The 17,653-nt window shown below is 39.0% G+C and overlaps 1 protein-coding gene across 3 annotated transcripts in view; it reads left to right on the forward strand.

Annotated features, from left to right (window-relative positions):
- The window catches only part of UGGT2 (UDP-glucose glycoprotein glucosyltransferase 2), a 184,242-nt gene that overhangs the window by 72,883 nt on the left and 93,706 nt on the right, over window positions 1–17,653 (forward strand). For all 3 annotated transcript variants that reach the window (XM_077855168.1, XM_077855166.1, XM_077855167.1), the window contains exons 11-13: window positions 134–225; window positions 4,517–4,667; window positions 16,638–16,757. In XM_077855168.1, coding sequence (XP_077711294.1) covers window positions 134–225; window positions 4,517–4,667; window positions 16,638–16,757 — 363 coding nt within the window. The remainder of the gene's footprint in view (window positions 1–133; window positions 226–4,516; window positions 4,668–16,637; window positions 16,758–17,653) is intronic.

Consider the following 17,653-nt stretch of genomic DNA (forward strand, 5'->3'; position numbering starts at 1 on the left):
GTTGCAATAGAGATGATGTGACCCGCAAAGCCTAAATTATTTACTATATGACTCTACAGAAAGTTTGCTGACTTCTGTCATAGATCACTGTTGTTATATGATTTGGTTAATTATTACCCTGCTCTATTTCAAGGGTCTTCATGATAGATTTGAAATTCAGCCAGGTGATGCCTGTCTGTTCATAAATGGACTTCGTATTGATATGAGTGCTTATGATCCTTTTAGGTAAGTATTAAATTACTAATACAAACTGATTTATATAAAGGCAAATACTGTCCTGAATTTAGTATTTGCCAAAATGCAAATAATCACTTTAAAGCAAATACATGCTTTTGTGCAAAACAGTTCTATTATCATTTTGCTAGAATACTCTCAAGTGTCTTAGAATACAGAACTGGGAGAGACCTTGGTGACATTTGTTGATGTGAAAACTAAAGTTTCTAAACCTTAAACACCTGTACTTGTTGCATTATTAGAAACTGTCTTTCCTTAATAGGTCTGTTGTTTAGCAGGGAAGCTCCATGGGACTGGGCTGAGAAGCCAGGGACTCCACCCTCTAGAAAGGACCTGAAAGGAACGTGAGACATTTCCCCAGAAGAGTAGAATTACCAGAAAGAGTTTAAATCTGTGTTTAAATCTTTAAATTTAATTTAAATAAATAAATTTAAATCTTTAAATCAGAAAGGAAATTTGAAATTGTAGAATTCAGGGTATATCTATTTTTGTAGGTCAAAAAAATTCTTCAAAAATGCTCTAGAGCATTTTTGGGTGGGTGTTTCAGTCAGTTTAGTGTCTACCTTTAGCTCATGTGATGCTCTCAGGGTCCTGGGATCCAGTTGCCTCAGGCTCCCTGCTTGGTGTGGAGCCTGCTTCTGCCTCTCTCTCCCTACCCCCCTCACCCCTCCACTCCTGTGTTCTGTCTGTCTCATGAATAAATAAATAAATAAATAAATTCATTCATTCATTCATTCATTCATTCATTCTCTTAAAAAACTACTCTAGGACAAAATTAGAAAGTCATATATTTGTTCATCAGCATTTATCCACAAATTAGTCATGGGCCAAACAGAAGAAAAATCAAACTGAATTTATTTTACTTTTAAAGAGAAGCATAGGGATCCCTGGGTGGCGCAGCGGTTTGGCGCCTGCCTTTGGCCCAGGGCGCGATCCTGGAGACCCGGGATCGAATCCCACATCGGGCTCCCGGTGCATGGAGCCTGCTTCTCCCTCTGCCTATGTCTCTGCCTCTCTCTCTCACTGCGTGCCTATCATAAAAAAAAAAAAAAAATAGAAGCATAAAACTACTCTAAAAATTAGTATTTATAAGATAAATTTAGTGAATATAATTCTTTAGTTCAGATATTCAGTTTTAATTCAATTGTCTACGTTCATCAAACTTCAATTGATTAAATGTTTATTTCATCTTCTTATCAATTTGGGACAAGTAGGACAATGTAGGAAAGCCTGGGAAATACAGTAGCCCAAATGAGACTTTTCTCTTTATTTAATTGGATCCTTAGGGAAAATGATAGCTTTCATTTTATAGAAGGTAAATACGATAGACAGCAGTGGAGTGGTTGTTAGCTGCTGGCCTGTAAGCTTCAGCAGGACAGAAATTCTGTGCGCAGGATTAGTGAAAACAGGTTTAAGAGAGGGAGTGAGGGTTGGGTAGATTTCGGGGAAAGTTTTCACAGCAGGGACACTTCGCCCATTTAGAAGGGCTGCAGGTTATTCAGGAAATAAAACCCCCGTGGCTCCTCCAGCTGGTCCATAGTGATCTGCACAAGTTGTGACACATTTTATTCCTTGCCCATGTGATCATGAGCTGTAGCTCCTCTAAGTCCCTTTAAAGAGGACAAGAAAATACTTGAGGTTGTTTATATCTCTGGACATTTTTAGCACAAACAAATCAGAGCATGTCAAATAAAATCAGTGTGGAACCTGGAAGAAAATGATTCAGGAACTGGATCCAGGGAGAGGTCTTGTGTGAGTAGTAGTGCAGAGCTGCCTATTTAGGAGTGGGGAATTACCTTATGCTTTTTTCCTATCACCTGTCTCTCATTGCATTTTGGTTTTAGAGGACTGATGCACGTCCTTAACCTTCGGACCCTGGAAGTAGTGGGAGAAACCAGAGCCTTCATGAGCCCAGCCAGCTAGCACTGGAGTTAGTCAGGGCCTTGCCCAAGCCTAGCTCTCATCCCCCGGGAGGTTGTCAGCAGGAGGCTCTGGCAGTGACTAGGAAGGAAGGCAGAAGAGCTGAGTAAATTTGCGGAGGTCTGTAAATGGTGCCTCACATCTCTAGCTCTACTTTGGAACCACTGATCACTTCTCAGCCTTTTGGCTAAGATCAAATGTAGTACCTTGGAACCACTGACACATCTTTTTCTCAAAGCAATCATCTCAGCTGCAGATTTGAGCAGACAAACTGGTACTAAGTGGATATTAATCATTTTGGTAGTCAAGCTTGAGCAGTGTCCCCACGATATACCTACCAGAAAGAAAGATGTAACAGAGGTGTCTTGATAACCCTATTTGTATGGTTTTCCTTTATCTTAATGAAGTTATCTAGCCCAGAGTCCTTTGGGGCTCTTTTTTTCTTTTTTAAGATTTTATTTATTTCAGAGAGCACACACAAGCATGAGCAGGGGGAGGGGCAGAGGGAGAAGCATACTCACTGAGCAGGGAGCCCTACATGGGCTTCTATCCCAGGACCCTGGGATCATGACCCAAGCCAATGCTTAACTGACTGAGCCACCCAGGAGCCCCTTGGGCTCTTGATAAATATGTATATGTAATGCATATAACATTAAAATTCAGTATTATAACATCAATATGAATATTCAATTCAGTGAATATCTGAGTGCCTACTATGCTATAGGAACTGGTAGATATCGGGGGTGTAGTGGCAGAGAAGACAGAGATAAGTGATTTGGTGGGATAACCGATAGTAAATATAATGATAGTGCAATAAAAAGATATCTTTTATAAAAGATAAAGTGCAGTGCTCTGGGAGTTTATAACTCCAGAGATTTAAACTAGTTCTTGATGGAACATGGGGACAGTAGAAATGTCAGATTTTTTCAAGGAAGTGATAATTTAAGCTAACACTTAAAGGACAAATCAGGCAAAGTGGGGAATGGGAGTTCTGCAAGCAGTGGCACATTTGAAAAAATGACAATCCACTCCTGTGTCCAGGCTGTGGAGTGAGGAGGAGCTGGAAGAAGCTGCGGTTACACAGGAGGGCAAGGCTCGGATTGTGCAACTAGGTTTCAGATTTTCACCTTTGGTTTGAAAGGCCAGGGAAGCCAGTGAAAGGCTCTCAGATAATAACCATTTCAAAGAGAAGCATGAGAAATTAATTATTTCAAAATGCAAAGATAGAAATTTTCCTGATAAATAGACCCAGGATATTTAAAGAACCATTTTTCTTTAATTGGTAGCCAGAATTCAAGATTTGAAAAGAGCAAGGAAGAAACTAATACTTATTGAGGGCAACTGTGTGCCCAGTAGTAGGTTAATTTAACCTTAATGCCTTATAGAGGGACTGCCATCATTCTCTTTTTTAGATGGGGAAATGAAGACTCAAATGTCACACAAAGATAGGGACACAGCTGGCAAATAGTAGCAGGATTCAAAATCTTGTGCTCTTTCCAGTGTACCATGTAACTCGATCTGGTCTTTCGACTGATGTTTTTCCTAGAAACTAGATTGAGATTACAAAGATGGTAGATTAAAAAAACCTATGGGGAATGTTAAAGTTCTGTTGCCCCCCCCCCAAAAAAGTGTCTGATCAGTAAGCATTGTAAAATTTTAAAAATGAGGGGAACATTGGCAATGCAATCCAAAATTCTTATCTTACAAATAGAGGTGGTTGTGAGAGGTGCTGTGTGTGGAAAGGACATGGCACTTACCTGGCACACACACAAGTGTTAGCTTCGTCAGTAGGAGTCTAAAGAATCAAACTGTCCAAACTTTTTGCTAGTAGGCTTCTTTATGGATGTTGGTATTTTTAGCAGTAATATTTTCTATGATGTTTAAGAGCTCTCAAAGGATTATATATATGATTAGTAATTTTAATAAGTATTCTAAACAGTTGTGAACTTTCATGCTTTAATGGGGCTTTTTCTCTGCAAAATTTTTATATTTTAGGTCCTATTTGATCTTATCTTGTTTTAATAGTAGATTTACCAAAATAGTGAGCTAGTATATTTTTCCCTTCATTTTTGGCTTTTTCAGAGGTGAGCATATCTTCATTTCTTTTCTAAAGAATGTAGTAAGTATACCTTGTTGCCTAACCTTTTAAATAGTGAGATTTTGTCACTATACACAAAAAAAGTGAGCATGAGTTTACCCTAGTTGAACTCCTTGTCTTGTTTGTTAATGAATTTAATAATATTTTTTCCAGCTATTAATAAAAATACCAGCAGAATTTGTTTCAAATCCTTTAATAGGGCTATAAACTTTAAAGGTTATTTTTTGGCAAATCAAACTAAAACTTTTTTCTTCTCTTCAAAAGTCTTTTGGATCTGCTGAAGCTAGAAGGAAAAATGATGAATGGGCTCCATAGTCTTGGGATCAACAAAGAAGATATGAGCAAATTTTTAAAATTAAACTCACTTGTTTTGGACTATACCTACGCATTAGATATTAGGCATTCTTCTATAATGGTAAGTTCTCATGTGATTCCTTGTTTTTGAAACCTTTAGTAGATTTAAGACTTAACATAAAACCAAATATTGACAGGCTTTCAAATAAATTTAAACAATTTCATAGAGATTGCAGGAGAACTCAGTGAGAAAAAAAGTGAAAATACGGACTCACTCCTCTCTCGTTCTAGTATCTTCTCACCCCTTCTTCCTGTTCTGAATTTCCTCACAAGAACTCACTCCTTAGGGATCCTTTCCAGCTTTAAAAAAAACAAACACGAACAACAGAGTAACCCCATGAGCAACAACAACAAAACATCAAGTAATTAAAAATCTGAGGAATGTAAGAATACTATCTAATACCTACTATCATGATAACCTTCCCTGGCCAGTTTCCGGAAGCCCCCATGCATCTGGTCTGTGCTACACCTGCAGAAATCGGGAGTCTGATCATGTCACCCTTGCTCGCAGCACGGATCCGTGGATCTGTCCTGTCCCTAGTGTGGCCTGGAAGGCTGTCGGGGACCTTCTCCCTCCTTTCATTTCTCAGACTGTGCAATGTTCCTCTCACTACTTTCCCTTCTCTCGTGCTGGGGAAACCATTCTTCCTCTCTATCCATTCATCTGATTGTCTTTCTTCAGGCTTCAGCTCCAAACAGCTGAAGAGAAGCTGTCCTCAATTAGCCACAGTGGAGGATGTTTTCATACACGCATTGTATTGAGAGCCCCAGGATGACCCTCAGGCTCAATGATATGCTCAAAGGCGTAACAGGGCCTAGAGGTTGCTCCACTCATGATCACAGTCTGTTAGAGCAGCAGAATACAAGATGTATCAGCAGAGGGAGAAACAGCATGAGGTGAAGTCTAGAGGACACCAAGCAGGAGCTTCCACGAAGCTCCTCCTCGTGGAGTTGTATAGGACATGCTTGACTTCACGTGTGATAATCTGAGTAATGCTAGCTTGAGCGGGGAGTTCAGAGTTTGTAAAGGGGTCTGTCGTATGGGGATATGAGGCCTATGTGACTCTTCTTCATCACTGAAGCTCCAGAACCTCAGAGAAAAAGCCCCTGTTCATCATAAATCCTGCTGTTTACGTAAACTCTGTACAAACTGCCCCAGAGTGCAACAAGGCGCCTCAACATGGGAGAAACTCTGTCAGAACATTTTAAGAGCTCAGTTCTCAGAAGCCAACCTAGGAAAAAAAAAAAAAAAGAAGAAGCCAACCTAGAGAACACAGAAATAGGCCCTTCTAGGGAATATATGAGGTCTGAGCAACCTGGCCTGCTGAGTTAACCCTTTCTCTCCCTGCCCCACACCTGTGTGTATGTATGCATACATATTTATTATTTTACAGAACTACCAGTACTTCCATATACTTTGCACAGTTGATTTTTATAATTTTATAATTTTGTCCTGTGATTCTTTTGTCTTTATTTCTTACGGGACTATGTATACTTCTTGAAAGTAGGAATTTTATGCATTTTTTTTCCCACCATTATGTCCCTGGTTTTAGTAGGTACTCAAAAAACATAAATATTCTTTGAACAAACAAGTTCAAAGAATATCTCAAACCAACATAAGACATAATTTTTAACAATGAAACTCTGTGAACAAATTACAACATAATGACTATAAATATCTCCATATCACCATTGTGATTTAACATTAGTGTAAAAAAGTATAGCTATTAAAATGAGAAAATAAAAATATGTGGCAGATTATATAACTAAAACTCTTCCAAAACAGCCATTATAATAAATAAGACCTTAGTAAAATTAGTTTGAGGTGACAGTAATCAGATCAAAAGCTTTATTTCTAAAAAGCATCTGAAAGACAGTGATTTATTCATAATAACAAAAATTCAAATACCTTAATAATATCTTTACTATATAATAACCCTAATTACTAAAACTAAAAGCTGCAATTTAACTGAGGAAATATAAAAGGATATAAGGACTCCTGGAAAGAGTATTAATCGGCAAAGACTTTGAAGCAGCCATGGCTGTGGCTTCCTTACAGTGTTTATAGATTTTGATCTAAGTAATTTCACTGGAAATTACTGTAAAGAAACAGTAGGAAGTGGAGAAAAGTATTCCCAAAGATATGATCATCATTGCATATTTTTTAAACAAAATAGAAATGAGTTAAGTATATAACAAAGAAATGTTGTAAATTGTATATCCATCTGCTCAAGTATATTTCAGACGTCAAAATTATGTTTATAAACCTATTTCAACAACTGGGAACAATGATTGTGCTCCCATGTTAAAGTAAGAAATACAGACTTACATGATACTATCATGTGAAAAGAGGGACAGGATCAGAAGGAAATAAATCAGAATGTTGTTATTACTGGGTGATGTGGTTTAATACGTTGCCGGGTTTTTTTCTTTCATGCTTTTCTGTAAATTCCAAATTTTTAGCAATGGGTATGTATGACTTACATGATCAGGAAAAAAAAATTAATGGGAAGAAAAACTTCTCTGACCATCTTGCGAATTGTCTCATGTAAGAATTTAAGGGATTCTCTTGGAAATGTTCAGTTATTACAGTTACTTTTGTCCTATCCAGACAACCTTCCCACTTACAAAGTTGGTCCACCATCCAAGAATCATGGAAAGAGAGCACTACCAAAGAAGTGCTATATGTTCCCTGAGACATCAAAGACCTTAAACTCAGGAAGAGTTACATAAGTTCTTAATTACCATTTGTATTTTCTAGGGCACTCTGTCTTGTTATGAATGTTTATCGTTACCGTGTCTTCCTGCTCTTTAGACCATATTCTCTCATTGACTCGATTTTACTTTCACTTGGATATCTTTAAGCTCAGTTAACAAATACCTTCTCTAAATATGTTTCATCAGGAAAAAGGAGCAACCATGTTAGTAATTTTACTACTTTGTGACTTATAGATTTAACCATTTATGCTTTTAAGCATTTGTAGAACACTGGGAGCAAAAAAGTTAAAAAAAAAGTAATTTTCAAGACTACTCTGAAATAGATCTGTAAGGAAGCTTGCCAGCTCCATTCATAAAATAATATGCTGCTCCCCCAGGTTGGCTGCAAGGCCAGTCACCACTGGGGAGGAGCAGCTGTGCTGCTGTCCCAGTGGCCCTCACCCAAGTGCATCTCCCCACTGCTCTGCTGTGATGGCTCTGATTCACTTGGACGCCTTAGGAGGTGTGTTCTCTTCCTTTCTCGCTGAGCGTCGGAAAGTAATTTTTTAGTGAGGTGAAATCTATATAACATAAGATACGCTCTTTTAATCTTTTGAAGTATGTAATTTGGTGGCATGAAGTACACCCACAGCGTTGTACAGTCCTCACCATGATCCATTTTTCCAGAACCTTTTCATCATTCCAAACAGAAACTACCCTTTAAGCAGCAACTCCCCACTTCCTTCCCTTCAAACTCCCTGGTAACCTCAGTTCTCCTTTCTATCCCCATGAATTTACCTTTTCTAAGTGCTTCATCAAAGTGGAATTATGTATTATATTTGTCCATGTCTGCCTGGTGTGTTTCATTAGGCATACTGTGTCATGGTTCATCCATGTTGTGTGTATACTCTTAAGGGAAGTTTTGTGTTTCAGTTAAATGCTTTTACTTTTCCACTTGGAAAGTGCCTGCTTTCGGTAGATAATGATTTGTGACACTTTATTCTCTAGATTCCTTTAAATAAATCAACTGGCACAGGGCACTTGGATGGCCCAGGCCGTTGAGAATCTAACTCTTGATCTCAGCTCACATCTTGATCTCACAGTTATGAGTTCAAGCCCTGCATTGGGCTCCATGCTGAGTGTGGAGCCTCCTTAAATAAAAAAATTACCTGCACAAAATGCAGAGCCCTGAGTTCTGAGAACTCTTTTCACTTTGGTCTGTTAGAGCAGCAAAATTAATTCACATTTAAGCTTGATTTTTTTTCTTCATTGCATTTGCTACCACCCAATATATGCATTTATTTGTTTATGTATAATATTATTCCAGTGGAACATAAGCTCCACAAAAACCAGGACTTTGTTAAAAGCTAGGCATGAAATAATTTTAGATCAAGAATTTCTTTGAGCTGAGAGTAAAATGAAGGAAAATCATGCACACATATACACATGTGGATGTACATATGGGGTTGAGTTCATCCGTATCTTCCAGTGTGTTTTCTAAATGTTTGCCGATGGAACCTGTGCAGATTTGTGGGTGATGGGAGTTGTGTGTTTATTTCCAGTGGGCCTGCTTGCAGGCACCTTGAAGATGTAGTATATCAAGTTTTCTGTCATCTTACTGTTTCTTCCTAAGACCAGTTTGTTACTGTTCTTTTAGTATGTGTTCTCATAAACAGTGAACTTGTGTTAAAATAGGGCATTTTTTTTCTAATAAAAAAATCACTTTTGTGTTCCGTAAAAAAAAAGAAAAAAAATTGTAAATATCACCAACATCCATCAGGTCCTATCACATGGGAAGCGCTCAGAAAATCTGTTGGACATCTTAATGTCAAAACAGTTCTTCATGAATGAAAGCAATACTTTGCTTTTATTTTAATTAGTTTTCTTCTGCTGGATCTGTCTCTCCACTTTTTGTCTTTACAGAGAAAGCTCAGTCACTGAGTTACATTACTTCTGACCTCTGTATTTATACTCTTCCCAAAAACAAACCTTGGCAGTTTATTTCTTAAAAGTTGCTTGCTTAAAAGTTGAGTAAAAACTCAAGACAGTCATTGGGTATTTTCCGTCCTTGGTTAACCATTCTAAGTTTCTCTGTCCCAGACATCAGGAGACACAATTTAAATTTTATATAGTTTCCACTTTCTAGCCTTGCCACGGTACCTCGGGTTTCACTAATATTTCACTAAAGTCATTAAAAACAACCGTATAATGGTATGTTTGGCTCCTTTGGATTGTAATTCCTTTCCAGTGCACTGTGCCAGACCACCTCCAATGGAGGGGGCCTTGGTCATATTCCACCTAAACTAGCCCTGCCCGAGCCACAGCTTCCTGTCTTCTGTCCTGTGATGTCCATGCTGTCCATATTCCTGAAGTGCTTATGATCTTTGTCTTTAATTTCCTTTTCTTTAAAGTTCCCAAGTCCCCCTAGCCATTTCATTCTCTCAAAAACACACCAATCCACACAGGCAGAGGAAATGAATTCTTTACCCAACTTAAGGATGTAACTTTCTCCTGACAGTGGGTACCACATTAGATAACATCAGTGTCCCGTCCAAGCCCCGTAATGATGCTATAAATCCACACACCACAGACACATGGGTTTATCCCAAACTCGTAGTTCACTTCCACTGCTCTATATCTTCCCCTTATGCAAACACCACACTGTTTGATTACTGTAGCTTTGTAGGAAGTTTTGAAATTGGGAATTAGGAATTCTCCAACTTTGTTCTTTTTCAAGATTATCTTGGCAATCCTAGGACCCTTGCCTTTCATTATAAGTTACAGCATCAGTTTGTCCATTTCTGGAAAAAAGATAGTTGGAATTTCTATTGAAATTTCATTGAATCTATAGGTAATTTGAGGAATATTGCTATTTTAATATATTAAGTCTTCTGAACCATGAATAGGGGATGTCGTTCCATTTATTCAGATCATCTTTATTTTCTTTCAATGATCTAACTTTTGTAGCTCTTAGTGTACAAGTCTCAGACTTGTTAAACTTATTGCTAAGTATTTTATCCTCCCTGATGCTGTTGAAAAAAGAATTGTATTAAATTTATTTTAGGATTTTTTAGTGCCATGTAACTTTTTGTTGAACCCTGGGCATTTTGAATATTACAATATGTCACTTCTGGATGTCAGAGTCTCCCCTTCCTTGGGTTTGTTGCTGTTTGCTGTTGTTTTTGTTATTTGTTTAGTGACTTCTCTGAGCTAATTTTGTAAGCTTTCTCCTGTGTGGCCACAGAAGTCTGTCACATTTGTCTAGTCATGTTCTCAGTATGGGACAGATTTACTTAAATGCCTGGACCCCCAAAGCCTCCCAGTCTTCCTAGGGGCTCTGTGTGTGTGGCAGATGGAGGGGGAGCAGCCTGTGTCAGACCCTCAGCCAGGCAGCATGTAGCCACCTCAGCCTTCACTTCTTGTTTACACCAAGCTTCAAGGTCAACCAGAGGAGAAAACTTGGGGGTTCTCAGTCTTCCCTGGGCATGTGTATGGCCTTTTAGAATCCCAAGGATGTGTTAGAACTTCTCAAAACCCTATTTCCCAAAATGTCTCATTGCCCTTTCCTCACCAGATTTTGGTTGCTGTGCTTTCATCCTGTTTTCTGTTGCCGCAGGCAGGAGTGACTAAAATGGGGTAGAAGCTCAAACACTGTTAGGAGCTCAGCGGGATAAAGACAAGTCTTTTCAGTGGGTTTTCTAGGGAGTCACCAGACAGTTCAAACAAAAACTAAAACTCTTTCAGAATAAGATCCATTCTGCTTCCTCTGGTATTGGTACTAGAATTCAGGCTGTCATTTTCAAGGCGACTGAACAGCTTGGGAGCACGAGATGGGACTAGGATAAGTTTCACACCACATAGCTCACTGTTCTTACTGAGAATCAGTCATTCTTCTTGAATAAATGTTGTTAAGGTTGCTGCAAGTTTTGGGTTAGTTTTCATAGTTCTTAAAATGTTGAGTTCCCTCAATTTTCTAGCTTCTTACAGCTTTTATGTAAGGGTGGAGTTTTGGAATTCCTTACTCCACCATTTTAGCTGATGTCACTCCCTACAGAAAACCGAAAAGATGTAAATTAACAAGTCTTTTAAGTTTTTCGCTTCTCTCCGTAAGTCATCCTGTAACACCATGACATGTTTTGTGTCCATGTGCTGACCTGTGTAACTCCTTGGACATTGATGAGATTGTCTTATAAGTTCTCATCTATTAATGACAGTATCTTTTATTCAGTATCTTGGTAGCCTAGTAGATACAAAGGCCAGAGTTATGGCCGACAGAATACTGGGAGTGGATCACTGGAGTATCAGCACTGGTTCTGCACGCAGCCTTCTGAGGCCACTCTTACAGTTACTGGTGCTGCTTCTGTAAACTTACTTGAGAGTGAAAAATGAGTAGGTCAGGCTCTGGGCCTTGAACGCAAAGCTATTTCTGTTGTCTTAGCAGTTCTCCAGAATGGATCAGGGTATTGCCTAGATTAGCTTACCTGACACCCATGCTATGAGTTAGGCCATTGCTGTAGTAGTGTTCGACCTTTAGTATTTGTGATAAGAATCATCAAGGGCATGTGTTCTAAGTGGTGATTCCTAGGTGCTGTTCTGAGATTCTTGCTTTAGTAGGTTTAAAGGTACACCAAGGAATCTGCATTTTCGGTAGTCACCTCCAGATATTTTGATTCCTATTAAAAGTGGCTCTACCTCTAGTCATTAATCCAATTAAGTGGGACAGATACATAAAGCATAGGCCAATTCCTCACTTAAAACCAGTACTGACTGACCACCAAGAGGACCAGATATTCACATCCTCTGCTTTGGTGCCTTTCCTTCTGCTGGCCTTGCTTTCCTGTAGAACAGTGAACTGATCTAGACACTGCTGTCAAGTCTATAGCAATTCCAGTTTACAGGAGCTTCCTAGCACATCACCAGATCTCTAGAACTGTTCCCATTACTTTCACACTTGGCAAGAATTAACCTCCAAAACACAAATGAGGTACATGACTACCTACTTTTCCAGGGAGACCAAAGTTCTCCCTCCTATCTCCCTCAGTAGTACCAGGACAGATTATAGTGAAGAGAAACTAATCCCAGATCACCATCATACTTGTGAACCACAAAATAGAAATTGTTGCAGCTGACCCTGCCCACTTGTCTTTATGCACTTGATCAGTGTATCCCAGACTGAGCCAGCTCCCTTTCTACCTGCCTGGCCTCTCCCCTGCACAGCTGGCTTCTCTTACAGTTACTGTCTGGGTGTGGGTACATTCTTCCTTTCTGAAAGCCGTGGGTTATCCTAGATTTCCTGCTCTTACCTGTCCCCTTTGTGTGTGTCTTTTTATTTATTAAGACTTTTTATTTATATCTTTTCATTTATTTACTTTATTCAGTCTTTTCTCTGAAAGTACTGCCTCTGACTTGGGTTTTTTTTTTTTTTTTAACTTGGTTAAACACTCTCAAACCTCGTGTCTGGAACACTGCAGAAGCTGCCTGGTTTCCTTGATGCCTCTGGTCTCCTCCTCCCTCTTCTCTGGGACTTTGAGTGGCACATGCTAGACTGCTTAACCTATGTCATACATCTGTTTCAGCATTTGTTTTGATTTTGCATTATTTTTGTTCTCTGTGCACTTTAGTTAATATACATTCTATTGATCTGTCATTCAACTGACTTATTACTGTCTTCCTCCGTGTCCAGTCTGTAGTTAAATCTTCCTAGGAAGTTCTCACAGTTCTTAATTACAGTTTTAAAATCTAGAGTATCCCTTTGGGTCTTTTTGTAATGGATTTTAGTTCTCTTAACACTTTCTATCTTTCCATCTATTTTTTAAATAATATATATATGTTAATCGTAATTATTTTAAAGTTCTTGCCTAAGTCTCTCTGCATTGTCTGGTTTTCCTCTTGCATTTTAATATTTGGTCCTTTTTTTTGGCATGGCAGTTTCTGGTAGGAGCCCAAAATTGCCAATGTTAAGTTACAGAAGCAAACGCATGTCAGGTTTGCTCCAGCAGTCTGAGTGCCAGATCTCACCTGGCTCTGTTGAGGCACATTTTTAGGCTTTGTGGGAGCTCTTCTACTTTGTGTCTCCTCGGGGCTAGCCCATTTGGTTTCTGAAAGTGCAGTGTTTACCAAAGTCTTAATACTTTGGACCTCAACTTCCGTGTCCTTATTACTATGTGTGGCTGCAGCTTCAAAGTCCCAGTGTCGGTTTTCCCTGCTTCTTCTTCTTCTTCTTCCTTCTTCCTTCTTCCTTCTTCCTTCTTCCTTCTTCCTTCTCCTTTTTTTTTTTTTTTGGCAATGGTGGTGGGGGCGAGGGAGGGCTGCCATGTGTATGTGCAGGTTCATAGTCAGCAAATGAGAAGAATTTGTATAGGGACACAGGTTGTTTGGTTTCTTCCTTGCACTTTTCTCTTCTCCTGGAATTCCCCCACCAAATCCCTATTGTATAGGCAACCCCAATTTTGACTTCTGTCTTTCCAGCCCAATATGACCATCATTTTCTGTTTGAATTAGTTCTTCTAGGCTGCAATTTGGAAAAATGCCCATAGGGATGGAATTGAGGTGACTGTGGAGCTTGTTTGCTGTGCCTCCTGCCTTCAAGGATTGTAACTCCTCTACTCTCAATAATTGTTTGATCCTACCTCCATGCATCTAAACAGTGGTTTCTATGTCTTCCCCAGCCCTTAGTCTTGTTTCAGGCAGGTGGCTTCATCTAGTATAAATTGTTACTCTTGATTAGAATTAGACATCATGTTTTCTTTTTCTTTTTTATTTATTTATTCTTGAGAGACAAAGAGAGAGAGTCAGAGACACAGGCAGAGGGAGAAACAGGCTCCACGCAGGGAGCCCGATGTGGGACTCGATCCCGGGTCCCCAGAATCCCTCCCTGGGCCGAAGGCAGGCACTAAACTGCTGAGCCACCCAGGCTGCCCTCATGTTTTATTTTTCTTATGTCTAAGTGTTAAAATTTGAGAAGGGAGGTAGAGGACATGCCTGCCTCCTATACTGCTGATGATTGAGATAAACACTTAATTTCTGTCAAGTGGTTTATGGAGAGTAATTTAGATACAATTTTATTTTTGTGTTCTTTTAAAAAAATTTTAAAGATTTTATTTATTTATTTATTAGAGAGGGGGGGGGTAGAAAGAGAGCACAAGCAGGGGAGAGTGGCAGACAGAGGAAGAGGGAGAAGCAAACTCCCTGCTGAGCAGGGAGCCTGATGCAGGGCTCCATCCCAGGACCTGGGATCATGACCCGAGCTGAAGGCAGATGCCCAACCGACTGAGCCACCCAAGCGCCCCTACAACTGTATTTTTTAATATGAAAAATAAACGAATTAGAAGTCAGTTGTTTTGGGGGTGGAGGAGGCTTAATCTAAAAGACCATTGGAGGCTTAATCTAAAAGACCTAACCAAAGAAGTAAAGGATCTATACCCTAAATACTACAGAACACTTCTGAAAGAAATTGAGGAAGACACAAAGAGATGGGAAAATATTCCATGCTCCTCATGGATTGGAAGAATTAATATTGTGAAAATGTCAATGCTACCCAGGGCAATTTACACATTTAATGCAATCCCTATCAAAATACCATGGACTCTCTTCAGAGAGTTGGAGCAAATCATCTTAAGATTTGTGTGGAAAAGACCCTGAATAGCCAGGGGAGTATTGAAAAAAAAAAAAAAAAACTACAGCCGGGGGCATCACAATGCCAATTTCAGGTTGTACTACAAAGCTGTGATCAAGACAGTGTGGTACGGGCACAGAAACAGACACAGATCAATGGAACAGAATAGAGAATCCAGAAATGGGCCCTCAACTCTATGGTCTACTAATATTCAACAAAGTAGGAAAGACTATCCACTGGGAAAAGGACAGTCTCCTCAATAAATGGTACTGGCAAAATTGGACAGCCACCTGCAGAAGAATGAAACTAGACCATTCTCTTACACCATACACAAAGATAAACTCAAAATGGATGACAGATGTAAATGTGAGACAAGAATCAATCAAAATCCTAGAGGAGAACACAGGCAACACCCTTCTTGAACTTGGCCACAGCAACTTCTTGCAAGATACATCCATGAAGGCAAGGGAAACCAAAACAAAAATGAACTATTGGGACTTCATCAAGATAAAAAGCTTCTGCACAGCAAAAGAAACAGTCAACAAAACTAAAAGACAACCTACAGAATGGGAGAAGATATTTGCAAATGACATATCAGATAAAGGGCTAGTATCTAATATCTATAAAGAACTTATTAAACTCAATACCCAAGAAATAATCCATCATGAAATGGGCAAAAGACATGAACAGAAATTTCACAGAGGAAGACCTATACATGGCCAACAAGCACATGAGAAAATGCTCTGCATCACTTGCCATCAGGGAAATACCAATCAAAACCACAATGTGATACCACCTCACACCAGTGAGAATGGTGAAAATTAACAAGACGAGAAACAACAAATGTTGGAGAGGATGTGGAGAAAGGGGAACCTTCTTGCACTGTTGATGGAAATGTGGACTGGTGCAGCTACTCTGGAAAACTGTGTGGAGGTTCCTCAAAGAGTTAAAAATAGAACTGCACTATGACCCAGCAATTGCACTGCTGGGGATTTACCCCAAAGATACAGATGCAGTGAGACGCCAGAACACCTGCACCCCAATGTTTCTAGCAGCAATGTCCACAATAGCCAAACTGTGGAAGGAGCCTCTGTGTCCAACGACAGATGAATGGATAAAGAAGATGTGTCTATGTATACAATGGAGTATTACTCAGCTATTAGAAACTACAAATACCCACCGTTTGCTTCGAGGTGGATAGAACTGGAGGGTATTATGCTGAGTGAAGTAAGTCAATCGGAGAAGGACGAACATTCTATGGTCTTATTCATTTGGGGAATACAAAAAAAATAGTGAAAGGGAATAAAGGGGAAAGGAGAGAAAATGAGTGGGAAATCTCAGTGAGGGTGACAGAACATGAAGAGACTCCTAACTCTGGGAAACCAACAAGGGGTGGTGGAAAGGGAGGTGGGTGGGGGGTTGGGGGTGACTGGGTGACGGGCACTGAGGGAGCTTGACAGGATAAGCCCTATATGTTGGCAAATTGAACTCCAATAAAAAAACATATACAAAAAAAAGACAATTGAGATGTAAAATTGTTGCACATTGTATTCCTTAATTTAAAGAAAACCCAACTGGCTTCTTGTATTTAATCAGAAATCTAGAACTTTCTGTGTATTTTTACTTTGATAAAGTGAAAACTGATTTAAATTAAAATGGTTTAAATGATTTAAGTGTTATCTTGATATAGCTTTCATAGATTTCTGGATTCTTTTCTAGTGGATCAATGACCTAGAAAATGATGATTTGTATGTTACATGGCCTGCAAGTTGCCAGGAGCTTCTCAAGCCAGTATTCCCTGGAACTATACCTTCCATAAGGCGTAATTTTCATAATTTGGTGAGTTTTATATGATATTTTGTAGACATCTTTTAAAAAGGTATCAGCATTCTTTTTGGATAACCCTGTTCTGCGTGAATAGGCATCTGTAATAAGGAGGGAAATACTTGCCTGATATAACAAGCTTGGGGTGGCGTGGCTGCTAAGGCATCCAAAGCCAGCAATGCCATACATAATCTGCCTCTTCTTATTTACATGTGCTTTCCTACTTCCGATGCAAAATTAATGAGTTATTTTATATTTTCTGAAAGGAATTTGAACTTTTTCCCTTCTATATTATAAAGAACTAATTAAAGATTAAAGCTTAGTACATTTCAGAGAAAAATCTAGAAATATTTTATCATCTATGCATATGAGGTCACTGTTACAGTATTGAATAACCTTACACAACTATGAAATGTGCAGAAAACGCTTAGCTAGGGCTTTTTTTTGTTGTTGTTTTCCACAAAGAAAGCGAATATGTTATTTCCTACAGCAATGTAGAACAAGCAGTTACATTAATGCAATTTTTTTCAAAAATCAATTACTATCTTCTTTTAAAAAAAAAGTTATGGAAAATCCAGTGCACATTTAGAATAAGGTATTTCATTTGTTATTTAAAAAAATTTACTTGGGATGCCTGGGTGGCTCAGTGGTTGAGTGTCTGCTTTTGGCTCAGGGCATGATCCCAGCGTCCTGGGATCGAGTCCCAGAGTCCCACATCGGGCTCCCTGCATGAAGCCTGCTTCTCCCTCTGCCTGTGTCTCTGCCTCTCTCTCTGTATCTCTCATGAATAAATAAAATCTTTTAATAAAAATATTTTTAAAAATTACTTTGTGCTGTGCTTCAAAAAGAGGATGAGTGATCTGATATTAAATTCCATGTATTTAACAGATGTGCACCTTTTAGAAATCCTT

The sequence above is a fragment of the Canis aureus genome, chromosome 17 (genome assembly GCF_053574225.1).
Source record: "Canis aureus isolate CA01 chromosome 17, VMU_Caureus_v.1.0, whole genome shotgun sequence".
Taxonomy (NCBI): domain Eukaryota; kingdom Metazoa; phylum Chordata; class Mammalia; order Carnivora; family Canidae; genus Canis; species Canis aureus.